Below are 16437 nucleotides of genomic sequence, written 5' to 3' on the forward strand. Positions count from 1 at the left end.
AAACACTCTAGTGAAGCAGCCTTGACTGTTCCGAGGACCTCTTTAGCTTATGCCATGCAGGCCATGTGGCCTAACCGGGGGAAGGCTGAAAGCCTGCTTTGCTTCTCTCTTCCCCAATCCTACAACAGATGAGAGTTTACCATCCCAGTTCGAGGAAGGCTGTCCCAGGAGGGCCATCTCTGGTCCCAAAGACTGGATCACTCGGCATAGACTCCTGTCTCAGATCTGTGCAGGTCAAGGCAAAAAGCAAGACTGGGCTTCCCACTTGAGCTAGTTCACAGGAAGCAACCTTGTAAAGAAACTCCACTCTCCTGGAAGCTCTACCCCTAATTGTCCTATAACATGACCAATTTCTATCTGCAGTGGGATACAAGGTAGTCTCGTATTTAAGATAACCAAAAGCCAACAGGCTTCACCATCTGTGACATCTTCAAGATACGAGGGTAAGTGGAACTCTATGTGGAACAACAAAACTTTAACAGAGTAGACTCAACAACGTGAGAGAAACTACAGTAGGGTAAACACTCGAGCGATGTGCAGTACAGCACTGATTAACTTATAAAAAGATGTAAACTGCTTCTGTACAAAAACCTCTTTGAGTCCTTTATTAACGTTTGGAGATGTGTGGTACATACAATCAACAGCATCACACCAGCTACAGAAGTACAGGTAACCAAGAACGTACTTCAGAACAAAGATCTCAGAGCAACTTACGGTGCTGCCTGCTCCGAACCTCCACAAAAACCCAACTCTGACACACGCAGGACAGACAATATAACAATTTCACTTTGAAATGGTTCTTTAAAAAAATGACAAGAATCGATAGTTCAAACCCTTTAAAGTGAGATGTGGCAGGTCTCTCGGTGCCATGGCACTGCTTTAGAAGGCCAGCGTGGGCATCTGAAGGTCAGAGTAAGGACCGACTGGGGTGAAGGGAAGAGGTTCGATTTTCAGCGTAGAGAGAGAACGGATGGTCTGAGTGGATACTTTCAGTCCAGGCTCAGTATGGGTCCTGCAGGAATCCAGCAGATAAATACAGTTTATCAACTGGAAGGCCGAAAAACGCCAGCCAGTCACTTGTGTCACCGATTCCAACTGGGAGACACTGATGCATCAGGAATCATGGACGACATGGTAAGTCTAAGAGGGAGACGCCTGAAAGAAAGACTGGAGTCCACTGTGTCAGATCAGCTCCGATCCTTCTGTGTCACTGGATGCTGTGGGCCCCTCTGCTTTCGAGCGTGAGTTAAAGAACGCTGTCTTAATTTCAATGTTCTGCTTTGAAAATAACCAAAGCCCTCCCCCACCCCCAACACCATTCTTCATAAATTCTGTTTCCAAAGTCCTGATTCGGGGTCTAGACTTTTTCCTTTCGCTTCAATTTTGACACCTTCTTGACAGTCCCATTCTTATTTAGAAGCTTCAGGACACGATCTTTGTGATCTAAAACCTTAAGCATGGAGTCTCTGGCCTCACTGATTTGATCCATCACAAGTTTACACCTCTGCATATTCCCCTGAAACAAAAGACATCACATGTCAGTAAGTAATCTTCGGAACAATGTGGCTTTTAAAGAACTTCTCACCTTTGGATTGAGCCATTTTGAGGCTTTCACACAGAAAAAAGGTTTTAGTGTTTCTTGACAATGCAGGCTGAAGTAACAGGTTTTTACTAAAGACATTAGTGGACGAGAGAGGGAAAGGGAGACGTAAGGAGAGGGAAAGGACTCCTTCAAACCTGTATTAGTTCATTTATTCGGTGTAAATCATCATCAGTTGCTGCTTTTTTCTTTGGGATGATCCCTTCTTGTAGGTTGGTGAGTCTTTCATAAACATCGTGTTCTAGATTTGTCTGCAACAAACAAGAGGGAGGGCGTCATGATCTCGGAGATACTTCTGTCAAACTCAGGCAAACAACCCACCCTGAATCACCTGCGTAAACTGGTATCGGATCTGTTTGGGTGATAAAATCATTTCTCCCAATGACTAAGATGCAGTAAAGAAAATTGATCAACAATTTACATTACAATTTGCCATAATTCCGAGTCCATCTTCCAGGATAACTTTTGTTTTTAAATTAGTTTATTTATTTTTGGCTGCATTGGGTCTTCGTTGCTGCACACGGGCTTTCTCTAGTTGCAGTGAGTGGGGGCTACTCTTTGCTGGGTGCGTGGGCTCTAGGCACTCAGGCTTCAGTAGTTGTGGCTCACTGGCTCTAGAGCGCAGGCTCAGGAGTTGTGGTGCACAGGCTTAGCTGCTCCGCGGCATGTGGGATCTCCCCGGACCAGGGCTCGAACCCGTGTCCCCTGCATTGGCAGGTGGATTCCCAACCACTGTGCCACCAGGGGAGCCCCCAGGATAACTTATTTATTTATTTGTTTGTTTGTTTGGTCGCACCACACGGCATGTAGGATCTTAGCTCCTCGACCAGGGATCAAACCCGTGCCCCCTGCAGTGGAAGTGCAGAGTCTTAACCACTGGACCGCCAGGGAAGTCCAAGGATAACTTTTACATTCCGCCAGGAATTCACAATCCCTCTGGAAAACAAGCCTGTAAGTTTCAGAGAATATGCTTTTATGCTACATAAAAACTGGCCACGGCACTACTTGAAAAACAATGCTCATACAAGACAATGTTCTTCAGATCATTGCTACTCCAAACATGGAAAGACTTTGTGAGGTTTTTTTTTTATTTTTATATTTTGCGGTACGTGGGCCTCTCACTGTTGTGGCCTCTCCCGTTGCGGAGCACGGGCTCCGGACGCGCAGGCTCAGCAGCCATGGCTCACGGGCCCAGCCGCTCCGCGGCATGCGGGATCTTCCCGGATCGGGGCACGAACCCGTGTCCCCTGCATCGGCAGGCAGACACTCAACCACTGCGCCACCAGGGAAACCCGAGGTTATTATTTTGATCACCTCCTCTTTACCTTGTTGAAGGAAGGATTCCCGCCTAGGGTTATGGAAAGGGCTGAACACCTAACACATTGGACAGAAGAGATCAACAGCAGTTTACTAGTCAGTATACTCACAGCCCAGGGGAAGAGGACACCGCACACCACGCACGGCCACATGGGGGCTGCACTCCATGACAAGCAGGGAACGGAGTGAAGGAGTAGGGGCTGTAGGAGGCAGGCACTGCAGTATCAAGAGGGAGCGGTGCCCCCTGGTGCTCCCGGGAGGATGTCACCGGCTTATCTGAGTATCGCAAGCTGGCAGAGAACTGAAGCCCACTATTCAGGAAGAAGTGGGAACTGTGCCTGGTCCCCACGACAAGGAGCAGCGTGAGGAGGAGGAGCTTACACAGCTGGGTCATCTGACGCCCCCTCTTTTTCAGATGTCACGGCAACAGGTAACACTGAACCTTAACTGTACATCTTACAAACTTAAGTTGTTCAGTATATTTCACTTATGGGGACCAAAACTATGATATATTTAGATTACAATTACATCCATCCACAGAATAGGTAACAGTAATTATAATATCACACAGCACACATAAAAATTCTACCATGACCCACGTTAACTGGGAACGTTTCGGAATCACTCTAAAGAAAACGTTCTATGAACCCAGACGTCTCCAGCATCCATCCTTCTTTTCAGCAGGGCGTAACAACTGCTAGAGCGCCACCTACCAGCTGCAGCAACTGGGCAGCACAGAGGTGAACCTTCCAGCCTTGGGCACGACAGGATACTCCTTTCTGATTAGCTATTTCCTGCAGCATAGCTTTCTTCTCCTCTGGAACCATTAAAAAAAAAAAAAAAAGTATATTTCAATTTTTATAGAGCTAAAGTCATTTGTGTTCAAGCCACTACCTTATTAAGAACTTTACTTAAATATCTTTAAGTCACTGAAAATACAAGTCACAACATGAATAAAAGCTCTTTTTGTCCACACCAGAAGCATTCTTTACAGACCTACTGTGTTAATCTAGTGAGTTCAAAAGAGAGTAAGTTAGTACTCTAAACTCTTAAATGAAGGAAATGGTCTTTAGTGGGTTGGAGCCTTGCTCATGTGTGAAGCTTGCCAGCATGTGGAGAGTTTGGGCATGAAGCTTAGAAGCTCCGTGGTGTTATCTAGATCTTGGAGAAGTCACAGGGCTCCAACCTGAGTCACATTTAAATGTAAGTAGAAAAGTCCAGTAACCAGCACTGTAGTAAAATAAATAGGAATTGTATCATTTGGACTGGGGAAAGAAACTAGGATTGAGGGGTACCTGTCAAAGGTGAGTTTAGCTGTATCTGTGAAGTTTTCATATCGCTGTTTAACTAGGACTTAAAATGTAATTACATAGTACATGGATAATTAAAAAACATTTTTTTAATTAAAAAACTTATTTTGTTATTTTAAAAATTAATCTCGAAAAAACCCTACCTATATGTTTGTCAAAACTGATACAGTATACAATGCCAAGACCAAACTGGACCGTAAATGATGAACTTTGGGTGATACTTGTATGTCAGTTTAGGTTCAGCAGATGCAACAAATGCACCACTTGGTGGTGGTGTTGACGGTAGGGGAGGCTGTGCATGTTCGGGAGGGGGTGGGGGTGGGACATGGAATATCTCTTTTGATATGATTGTGAACCTAAAACTGACGAACTTTACTTCTCAGAGCAATTAAAAAAAACCTCTGTCTACTAGACAAATATTAGCATGAATGGGATGAAAGAATTTTAACCTTTTTGAGAGAACTGTAGATTCACATACAATTGTAAGGAATAATACAGGGAGATCCCGTGTACTTTTTTTTTTTCACATCTTTATTGGATTATAATTGCTTTACAATGTTGTGGATCCTGTGTACTCTTTATCCACTTTCCCCCAGTGGTAAGATCTTGCAAAACTACAGTCAATATCACAACCATGACACTGACAGAGTCCACTGACCCTATTCAGATTTCACCAGTTTTAGATGGATGTGTATATTTCATTACGAGCATTAAAAAAAACTTTTTAGTTTCACAGAAGTTGCAAAGATAGTCTAGAGATATATCTGGTAAGGGACCTGTATCTAAAACATAGGAAGAATTCTTACTACTCAATGATAAAAAGACAAAACAATTAAAAAGGGCAAAGGATCCCAAAAGACATTTCTTCCAAAAAACATATACAAATGGCCAACATCACATGAAGATATTCAACATCATTAGGCATTAGGGAAATGTAAGTCAAAACCACAGTGAAGTACCACTTCCGACCCATTAGGATGCTGTAATAAAAAAAAGAGTAAGTGCTGGTGAGGATATGGAGAAATCCGAAGTATCCTCATGCCCTGCCGGTGGGAAAAATGTATTTACTTTGGAAAACGGTCTGGGAGTTGCTAGAATGTTAACTATAGCTAGCAAATAACCCAGAAATTCTATTCCTACGTATATGTCCAAGAGAAATGAAAACAGATGTTCCCACAAAAATGTAGACACATGGGGCTTCCCTGGTGGTGCAGTGGTTAAGAATCCACCTGCCAATGCAGGGGACACGGGTTCGAGCCCTGGTCCGGGAAGATCCCACATGCTGCGAAGCAAATAAGCCTGTGCGCCACAACTGCTGAGCCTGCGCTCTAGAGCCCACGAGCCACAACTACTGAAGCCTGCACGCCTAGAGCCCGTGCTCCACAACGAGAGGAGCCACCACAATGAGAAGCCTGCGCATCGCAACAAAGAGTAGCCCCTGCTCGCTGCAACTAGAGGAAGCCCAGGCGCAGCAATGAAGACCCCATGCAGCCAAAAATAAATAAAATAAATTTATAAAAACAATGCAGACACAAATGATCACAGCACCATTATTCATAATAATCAAAAAGTGGTAACAACCGAAATGCCCATCAAGTGATGAATGGATAAATAAAATGTGGTATATATCCATAAAATAGAAGATTATTCGGCAGGAAAATGGAATGAAGTACTCACACATGCTACATGGCTGAACCTTGAAAACATTACACTACGTGGAATAAGCCTGTCACAGAAGACTGTATAATATATGATTCCGTTCATAGGAAATGTCCAGCACTGGAAATCTACAGAGATGGAAAGCGCATCAGAGGTTGCCTAGGGCTGGGGGTATAGGGAGGAGTGAAGATGGCAGGACTGGGGAGGATGGCTAAGGGTCGTGGAGTCTCTTATTGGGGTAATGAAAATGTTTTAAAACTCACCGTAGTGATGGACGTGCAACTGTGAACATACTAAAAATCACTGAATTGTACATGTTAACAGATGAATTGTATGCTACATGAATTATAGTGCAATAAAGCTATTACTGGGGAAAAAAGACAGTAAAGAGAGGTCAGGTATTTCTCCTTCACCACTGTCTACATCTTAATAACTGTAGTACAGTATCGCACCCAGGGAACCGCCACTGATGTAAAGTGAGTACACGCCATTACATCATTTTACTGACGTGACTGCCACCGCAATCGAGATTCAGAACTATTGCATCACCAGACATCTCTCCTGTGCCACACCTTTATGGTCACACCACCCCTGCCCCATGATTAACCCCCAAATCCACTCATTTGTTCTCTATCTCTATAATTTTGTCACTTAGAGACTGCTATATAGATAGAATCACGTGATATGTCTTCTTTTTTTTCTTTTTGGTATGTGTCCTCCTAAGATTAGCTGTTTCCACTAAGCATCAGCACAATGCCCCTGAGATCCATCTAGGCTATTACATGATCAATAGTTCTTTCCTTTCCATTCCTGAGTAGTATTCAATGGCACTATAGTTTGTTTAACCGTTTGACGTCATTTGTATTGTTTCCAGATTTTGGCTATTACCAAAAAGTTGCTATGAACACCTGTGTACGGATTTTTGTGTGAACACAGGTTTTCATTTTTCTGGGATAAACGCCCAGGAGTGCAACTGCTGGGTCATATGGTAAGTGTATGTTTGGTTTTTATAAAATTTTTTTTTTTCCAGAGTAGCTCAGCAATGTATAAGAGACAACTGACTTGTGATATGACAGTGTTCTTCTAAGCTGCTTCCCCAGTGAAACTGGGGAAAACTTTTAAATAACACTAAACCTCTGGGAAAGGTCCTAAGGGCAAAGAGCAAAGCAGAAACATCTACTCAAGCAAATCTACGAAAATGTGGAAAGAACAGGAAGTCTGTGGTATTTAAACCAAGACCGCTCCCTCTCTCCTCTCTCCAGTTGAGAGGCAGTGACTCCATCCCAGATTGCTGCATCCCAGCCCACAGAGCCCCCTCTCCGCCAGCCGCTAGGGAGATGGCTGTCCTCCAAGGAGAAGCGAGACATTTCTCATCCTGCTCCGTGCTCCCTGCTGCTGAGGCCAAGTCCCGGGCGAGTCGAACTGACGTGGGGGCTCCCTTCTTTTGCTCAACCCCACTTGTGGGATGGAGACTGTACCTTAGGCAAGGCGTGCTGAGAACACTGGGGCCCCAGGAGCCCTTCTCCTGGCTTGTTAAATGGTGGCGTCACATTAGGAGAGGCAAACCAAGCGGACATACCCCAGGCTACTCACTCCTCTTCCCCTACCCTGAGTGCTCACCTCCTAGAGCAAGGTGTTACTCGGAGAAAAGGCTGTCACTGTCCCACTCCCACCTCCAGAGCCCTAGGCTCAGAGATTCTGCCTGGAGGGAGAAACAGGCCATAGCACAGGAAGCTTCTAATCTCTTCCCAAAGGAGGTGGCTCCATTTTCAACAGAGTACGCAAGTTCATATGCTCCCCAAAGCAGCGGAGAGTGCAGTCAAAGTGGGAGGAAACGGACAGACCCAGTGAAAGGCGCGGCCTAGGCTGTGGGCTGACCAGTTTTCAGGAGAGAACAAAGAGTAAGACAGCTGGCAGGAGCTCTCCTGGGGGCAGAACAAACATCAAACACTGACCTCAAAACCATTCTGGCAAGGAGCTACAATACGACTGGATGAGTTTGCAGAGGAATTTGTGTTTAAGGTCAAATTCCAGTACTGTGTTCTAGGAAATCAAATGGCAAGCAAGTAGTGGGGTTTATCAGCTGGATGTAGTCAGGGAAACAGTGGGGGAGAACCGTACTAATGCCACTGTCTTCCCAGGTGACCCAAAGCTGCGCCTCCCCAAGGAGTAACGTCAGAGGCTTATTAACACTTGGTGGTGTTGGTGGGGTGCAGGTGATTAGACTTCACTAAAAGAATCCAGCCAGTCGCTAAACAGATAAACAAGCAAACAGCAAGTAACTATAGTGGGTCTTGGAAGAGATGGGGAGATCAGTGCCAGGAGTTGCTACAATATAGTATCTAAAATGTCCAGTTTCTAACAAAAATTATGAGGCATGCAAAGAAACAGGAAAGTATGACCCATACACAGGGAAAAAGAAACAGGCACCAGAAACTGCTTGAGAGAGTGACCAGATGTCAGATTTATCAGAAAAAGATTTCAAAGTAGCTGTTATGAATAAATTCACAGAATGAAAAGCATGAGTGAAGAAGTAAAAGAAGGTATGATGATCATGTCACATTAAATAGAGAAAATCAGTAGAGAGACAGAAATTACTTTTTAAGAAAAGAACCAAATGGAAATTCTGGAGTTAAAAAGTACAGTAAACAAAATGTTAAAAATCTACTAGAGGGGCTCAACAGTAGATCTGAACTGGTACAAGAGAATTAGTAGAGTTGAAGACAGAACAACAGCACTGAAGAACTGAAGGGAGAAAGAAATGAAGAATGAACAGGGCCTCAAAGAAACATGAAACACCATTAAGAGCACCAAAACATGTATAAAGGAGTACCAAAAGGAAAAGAGAGAAAGGAGGAGAAATATTCAAAGAAAAAATGGCTGAAGACTTCTCACATTTACTGAAAACCAATAAACTATATATCCAGGAAGCTCAAGGAACCCTAAGTATGATAAATGCAAAGATACAAATAGACATATTATAGTATTATAAAAATGTTGAAAGTCAAAGTTGAGAAAATCTTCAAAGGAGCAAGACAAAACATGATGCATCATTTACAAGATAACCCCAATAAAATCAACAGCTGACTTCTCTAGAGAAACAATGGAGGCTAGAAAGCAGTGGGATAACATTCAAAATGCTCAAAGGAATGTATGAGAGATCTAGTTTCTCTACATCCCCACTTGGCATTATCAGTATTTTTAACTTCAGTTATTTTGGCTGTGCTGCGTGGCTTGTGGGATCTTAGTTCCCTGACCAGGGATTGAACCCTGGTCCCCGGCAGTGAAAGCGCCAAGCCCTAACCACTGGACTGCCAGGGAATTCCCTAATTTCAGTTATTTTGGTAGGCATCTCAATTTAAGTTCCTCTAATGGCTAGGGATAAACGCTTTTTAAAAATTAAATTTTACTGCTTTCTGTTCCAGAATCCAGTCAAGATACCACAGTACATTTACTTGTCGTGTCTCCTGAGACTCCTTCTGGCTTGATGGCTTCTCAGACTTCCCTTGCTTCTGATGACGTTGACAGTTTTAAAGAGTACTGGTTAACTATTTTGTAGGATGACCTTCTAGTTAGATTTGTCTGATGTTTTTGTTAGGATTAGATAGTGGTTATAGATTTTTGAGAGGAGACATAGAGAAGTACCATTGTCATCACTGCCTGAGAAGGGTACGTATTATTACATGATTCATTACTATTGAAATTGACTTTGATCACCTGGCTGAGGTGATGTTTGTCACATGTCTCCACTGTAAAGAGAGAGAGACACCCTCTTCCACACTGCACACTTTGGAACAAAGTCTCTACATAGCCCACACTTAAGGACCAGGATTTATATTCCCTTGGACATCTTCTCAGGTGCTTGCCATCCATGTATCTTCTTTGGTGAAATGTCTCTTTATGCCTTTGTCCATTTTCTAACTGGATTATTGTTTTTATTTACTGTTAAGTACTGAGAGTTCCTAATATATAATCCTAGACATGAGTCCTTTATTAGAGATGTAGTTTGCTAATATTCCCTCCCAGTCTATAGCTTGTCTTTTCATTCTCCTAATAGGGTCTTTCACAGATAAAAAAACGTTTTATGAAGTCCAATTTATTGTTTTTCTTTTAGAGATGGTGTTTTTGGTGTTATGTCTAAGAATTGTTCACCATGCCCTAGGTTTTGAAGACCTTCTCCTAGGTTTTTTTCCTAAAAGTTTTATAGTTTTACATTTAAATCTATTATCCATTTTGAGTTAATTTTTGCATGAAGTGTGAGGATTAGGTTGAGGTCCCCCCTGCCCCCACCAAACATATGGATGTCCAGCATTATCTGTTAAAGAGACTCTCCTTCCTCCATTGAATTCCTTTTGCACTTTGGTCAAAAATCAGTTGGCCATATTTGTGTGAGTCTATTTCTGCATTTTTTATTCCATTCCTGTCATCAATACGTCTATCCTTCTGCAAACACCATGCTGTTTTGAGTACTGAAGCTAAAGAAGATTTGGTAAGAAGATTTCTGTTGTTTTTCAAGATTATTTTACCTATTCTAGTCCCTGTGCCTCTCCACATAATGTTTAGAACAAGCTTTACTAAGTTTACAAAAACCTCTGTGATTTTGGTAGAAATTGCAGTAAACGTATTGGTCAATCTAGGGAGAACTGACATCTTTGAGTTTTTCTAATCATGAGTGCTGTATGTCTCTTTATTTAGATCTTCTTTCATCAGCATTTTTCAGCTTTCAGCAAACACGTCCTGTACATGTTTTGCTAGATTTGTACCTGAGTATATCACTTTGGGGGGAATAATTGTAAATGGCATTATGCTTTCAATATGTTTCCACAACATTCCAGGTATCTAAAATTATAATTGATTTTTTTCATGTTGATATTGTAGCCTGTGACCTTGCTGAACTTATTTACTAGTTTCAGGGTTTTTTTTGAGATTTTCTATGTAGACAATGATGTCATTTGCAAATAGTTTTATTTATTCCTTTCCAACCTGTATAGGCTTCTATCTCTTTTTTCCTTACTTTATGATGTGGCTAGAACTTCCAGTTCTATCCTAAGTTAAGAGTGGTGACAGAAGACAGTCTTATCCTTTTGCTAATCTCAGGTAGAAAGCATTCAGTCTTTAGCATTAAGTATAATGTTAGCTCTAGTTTTTTTGTAGACTTTTTATCAAGTTGAGGAAGTCTTCCTCCTTCTCTATTTTTGAGTTTTTATCATGAAAACGTTTTCAATTTTGTCAAACAAATTTTCTGCATTAATTGATATGATCATGTGATTTTTCTTTAGCTTCTGTTGTGGGTTGAACTGTGTCCCTCCAAAAGATGTTTAAGTTCTAACCCTTGGTACTTGTGAACGTGATCTTATTTGGAAGAGGGTCTTTGCAGATGCAGTAAGAAGTCATACTGAATTAGGGTGGTTCTAAATCCAAAGAGTCAAGAAACACAGGGAGGAATGCTCTGTTGGAGACGGGGGCAGAAACTGGAGTAATGCAGCAGCAGGCCGAAGAATAACTAGGGTTGCTGGCAACCACCAGAAGCTAAAAAGAGGCAAGGAAGGATTCTTTTCTACAGCCTTCAGAGAGGGCATGATCCGGCTGATACCTTGATTTTGGACTTCTGGCCTCCAGAACTATGAGAGAATATATTTGTTATTTTAGGCTATCCACCTTGTAGTACTTTGTTATGGCAGCCCTAGGAAATTAATATAGCCTGTTAAAAACAGTGAATTACACTGATTTTCAAATGCTGAACTAACCTTGCAGAGCTGTAACAAATCCTACTTGATCAAGGTGCAAAATTCTACTTAGATATTGCTGGATTAAATTTGCTAACATTTTGTTAAGAATTTTTACAACTATATTCATTAAGGAATATTGATATGTAGTTTTCTATATTTGTACTCTGTCTTGTTTCTGTATCAGGAAAATATTGGCTTCATAAAATGAAGTGTTCCCTCCTATATTTGAAAGAGATTGTAGGAAATTGGTGTTGATTCTTCTTTAAACGTTTGGTAGGGCTTCCCTGGTGGCGCAGTGGTTGAGAGTCCGCCTGCCGATGCAGGGGACACAGGTTCGTGCCCCGGTCCGGGAAGATCCCACATGCCGCAGAGCGGCTGGGCCCGTGAGCCATGGCTGATGAGCCTGCGCGTCCGGAGCCTGTGCTCCGCAACAGGAGAGGCCACAACAGTGAGAGGCCCGCGTACCGCAAAACAAAAAACAAAAAACAAAAAACAAAAAACAAAAAAAAAAACGTTTGGTAGAATTTCCCAGTAAAATTATCTGAGCCTATAGAGTCCTCTTTGGAAGCTTTTAAATTATGGATTCAACTTATTTAATGGTTATAAGACTATTCAGGTTGCCTGTTTCTGACTGAGTTTTGCTAGTATGTGGCTTTTAAGGAATTGGTCTACTTCATCTAAACAGCTGACTTTATGGGCATAAAGTTGTTTGTAGTATTTCCTTATGCTTTTAATGGCTGCACAGTCTTAGTAATATCCTGTTTCCTTCTTTTTAAAAAATTTTTATTTCATATTGGAGTACAGTTGACCAACAATGTTGTGTTGGTTTCGGGAGTACAGGAATGTGATTCAGTTATACATACACATGTATCTATTCTTTTTCAAATTCTTTTCCCATTTAGGTTATTACAGCATACTGAGCAGACTTGCCTGTGCTACACAGTAGGTACTTGTTGGTTATCTATTCTAAATACAGCAGTCTGTACATGTCAATTCCAAACTCCCAATCTATCCCTCCCCACCACTCTTCCCTCCTGGTAACAATAAGTTCGTTCTCTAAGTCTTTGAGTCTGTTTCCGTTTTGTAAAGAAGTTCATTCGTATGTTTTTTTTCCCCCCACATATAAGCGAAATCATACGATATTTGTCTTTTTCTGTATGATATACTTCACTTAGTATGATAATCTCCATCCATGTTGCTGCAAATGGCATTATTTCATTCTGTGTAATGGCTGGGTAATATTCTATTGTATATATGTACCACACCTTCTTAATCCATTCCTCTGTTGATGGGCACTATGGTTGCTTCCATGTCTTGGCTATTGTAAATACTGCTACAATGAACATCAGGGTGCATGTATCCTTTCGAACCATGTTTTTCTCCAATATATACCCAGGAGTGGGACTGCTAGATCATATGGTACTTCTATTTTCAGTTGTTTAAGGAACCTCCATGCTGTTCTCCGTAGTGGCTGTACTAATTTACATTCCCACTAATAGTGTAGGAAGATTCCCTTTTCTCCACACCCTTTCCAGCATTTATTGTTTGTAGATTTTTTGACAATAGCCATTCTGACTGGTGTGAGGTGGTATCTCATTGTAGTTTTGATATGCATTTCTCTAATAATTAGTGAGGTTGAACATCTTTTCATGTGCCTCTTGACCATCTGTATGTCTTCTTTGGAGAAACGTCTATTTAGGTCTTCCGCCCATTTTTTGATTGGGTTGTTTGTTTTGATGACACTGAGCTAGCTGCATGAGCTGTTGGTAAATTTTGGAGACTAATCCCTTGTGAGCTGCATCACTTGCAAATATTTTCTTCCATTCTGCGGGTTGTCTTCTTGTTTTGTTTATGGTCTCCTTTGCTGTACAAAGCTTTTTAGTTTAATCAGGTCCCATTTGTTTATTTTTGTTTTTATTTCCATTACTCTGGGAGATGGATCAAAAAAGATACTGCTGCAATTTATGTCAGAGAGTGTTCTGCCTGTTTTCCTCTAAGAGTTTTATAATGTCTCGTCTTACATTTAGGTCTTTAATCCATTTTGAGTTTATTTTTGTGTATGGTGTTAAAGAATGTTCTAACTTCATTTTCTGACATGTAGCTGTCCAGTTTTCCAGCACCATTTATTGAAGACTGTCCCCCCTCCACTGTATTGTACTATCTCTCCTCCATTGCCTCCTCTGTCATAGATTAATTGACCACAGGTGCATGGGTTTACTTCTGGTCTTCCTATCCTGTTCCATTGATGTGTATTTCTGTTTTTGTGCCAGTAACATACTGTTGTGATGACTATAGCTTTGTAGTATAGTCTGAAGTCAGGGAGCGTGATCCCTCCAGCTCCATTTTTCTCTTTCAAGGTTGCTTTGGCTAATACGGGGTCTTTCATGTCTCCATACAAATTTTAAGACTGTAGATTGCCTTGGGTGGTATAGTCATTTTGAGAATATTGATTCTTCCAATCCAAGAACACAGTATATCTTTCCATGTGGTTGGGTCATCTTTGATTTCTTTCATCAGCATCTTAGAGTTTTTGGAGTACAGGTCTTTTGCCTCCTTAGGTAGGTTCATTCCTAGGTACTTTATTCTTTATGATGTGGTGGTAAATGGGATTGTTTCTTTAATTTCTCTTTCTGATCTTTTGCTGTTAGTGTATAGAAATGCAACAGATTTCTGTGTATTAATTTTATATGCTGTAACTTTACTCAATTCACTGATGAGCTCTAGTAGTTTTCTGGTAGCATCTTTAGGATTTTCTATGTATAATGACATGTCATCTGCAAAAAGTGAGTTTTACTTCTTCTTTTCCAATTTGGATGACTTTTTTTTTTCCTTCTCCGATTGCTGTGGTTAGGACTTCCAAACCTATGTTGAATAAAAGTAGCGAGAGTGGCCATCCTTGTCTTGCTCCTGACCTTCCAGGAAATGCTTTCAGCTTTTCACCGTTGAGTATGATGTTAGCTGTAGGATTGTCATATATGGTCTTTATTATGTTGAGGTATGTTCCCTCTATGTCCACTTTCTGGAGAGTTTTTATCATAAATGGGTATTGAATTTTGTCAAAAGCTTTTTCTGCACCTATTGAGATGATCATATAGATTTTATTCTTCAATTATTTGTTAATATGGTGTATCACATGGATTGATTTGCAGATATTGAAAAATCCTTGCACCCTGGGATAAATCCCACTTGATCATGGTGTATGACCCTTTTAATGTGTTATTGGATTCGGTTTGCTAGTATTTTGTTGAGGATTTTTGCGTCTATGTTCATCAGTGATATTGGCCTGTAACTTTCTTTTTTTTGTGGTATCTTTGTCTAGCTTTGGTATCAGGGTGATGGTGGTCTCATAGAATGAGCTTGGGAGTATTCCTTCCTCTGCAATTTTCTGAAACAGTTTCAGAAGGATAGGTGTTAGTGCTTCTCTAAATGTTTGATAGAAATCAACTGTGAAGCCATCTGGTCCTGGGCTTTTGTTGTTGGGAGTTTCTTAATCACAGTTTCAATTTCAGTACTTGTGATTGGTCTGTTCATATAGGTGCATGTAGTAGTCTCTTACGATCCTTTGTATTTCTGTGGTGTCAGTTGTAACTTCTCCTTTTTCATTTCTAATCTTACTGATTTGAGCCCTCTTTTTTTTCTTGATGAGCCTGGCTAAAGGTTTATCAATTTTGTTTCTTTTCAAAGAACTAGCTTTTAGTTTTATTCATCTTTGCTATTGTTTTCTTCATCTCTATTTCATTTATTTCTGCTCTGATCTTTATGATTTCTTCTAACTTTGGGTTTTGTTTGTTCTTCTTTCTCTAGTTGCTTTAGGTATAAGGTTAGATTGTTTATTTGAGATTTTTCTTGTTTCCTGAGCTAAGATTGTATTGCTATAAACTTCCCTCTTAGAACTTTTTTTTGCTGCATCCCATAGGTTTTGGATCATTGTGTTTTCATTTTCATTTGTCTCTAGGTATTTTCTGATTGCCTCTTTGATTTCTTCAGTGACCCATTGGTTGTTTAGTAGCATATTGTTTAGTCTCCACGTGCTTGCGGTTTTTGCAGTTTTTTCTTGTAGTTGATTTCTCATCTCATAGCGTTGTGGTTGGAAAATATGCTTGATATGATTTCAGTTTCTAAAATTTACTGAGGATTGATTTGTGACCCAAGATGTAATCTATCCTGGAGAATGTTCCACGTGCACTTGAGAAGAATATGTATTCTGCTGCTTTTGTATGGAATGCTCTAAAAATATCAATTAAGTCCATCTGGTCTAATGTGTCATTTAAGGCCTGTGTTTCCTTACTGATTTTCTGTCTGGATGATCTGTTCATTTTTGAAAGCAGGGTGTTAAAGTCCTCCAGTATTACTGTGTTACTGTCAATTTTTCCCTTTATAGCTGTTAATATTTGCCTTATATATTGAGGTGCTCCTATGTTGAGTGAATATCTATTTACAACTATTATATCTTCTTAGATTGATCCCTTGATCATTATGTAGTGTCCTTCTTTGTCTCTTGTAATAGTCTTTATTTTAAAGTCTATTTTGTCTTTTATGAGTATTGCTACTCCAGCTTTCTTCTGATCTCCATTTGCATGGAATACCTTTTCCCATCTCTTCACTTTCATTCTGTATGTGTCTCTAGATCTGAAGTGGGTCTCTTGTAGACAGCATATATACAGGGTCTTGTTTTTGTATCCATTCAGCCAGTCTACGTCTTTCAGTTAGAGTATTTAATCTGTTTACATTTAAGGTAATTATCAATATGTGTTCTTATTGCCATTTTGTTAACTATTTTGGATTTGTTATTGCAGGTGGTTTTTCTTCCCTTCCTCTTTGT

General features: G+C 40.7%; 1 protein-coding gene across 9 annotated transcripts in view; it reads right to left on the bottom strand.

Annotated features, from left to right (window-relative positions):
• Nucleotides 1-577: 577 nt before the first annotated feature.
• The window catches only part of SAP130 (Sin3A associated protein 130), a 74262-nt gene continuing 58402 nt past the window's right edge, over nucleotides 578-16437 (bottom strand). For all 9 annotated transcript variants that reach the window (XM_067742299.1, XM_067742302.1, XM_067742300.1 and 6 more), the window contains 3 exons: nucleotides 3631-3734; nucleotides 1738-1851; nucleotides 578-1516 (listed from right to left, as the gene is read on the bottom strand). In XM_067742299.1, coding sequence (XP_067598400.1) covers nucleotides 1358-1516; nucleotides 1738-1851; nucleotides 3631-3734 — 377 coding nt within the window. In that variant the 3' untranslated portion in view covers nucleotides 578-1357. The remainder of the gene's footprint in view (nucleotides 1517-1737; nucleotides 1852-3630; nucleotides 3735-16437) is intronic.

This window comes from Pseudorca crassidens, chromosome 6, assembly GCF_039906515.1.
Source record: "Pseudorca crassidens isolate mPseCra1 chromosome 6, mPseCra1.hap1, whole genome shotgun sequence".
Classification (NCBI taxonomy): domain Eukaryota; kingdom Metazoa; phylum Chordata; class Mammalia; order Artiodactyla; family Delphinidae; genus Pseudorca; species Pseudorca crassidens.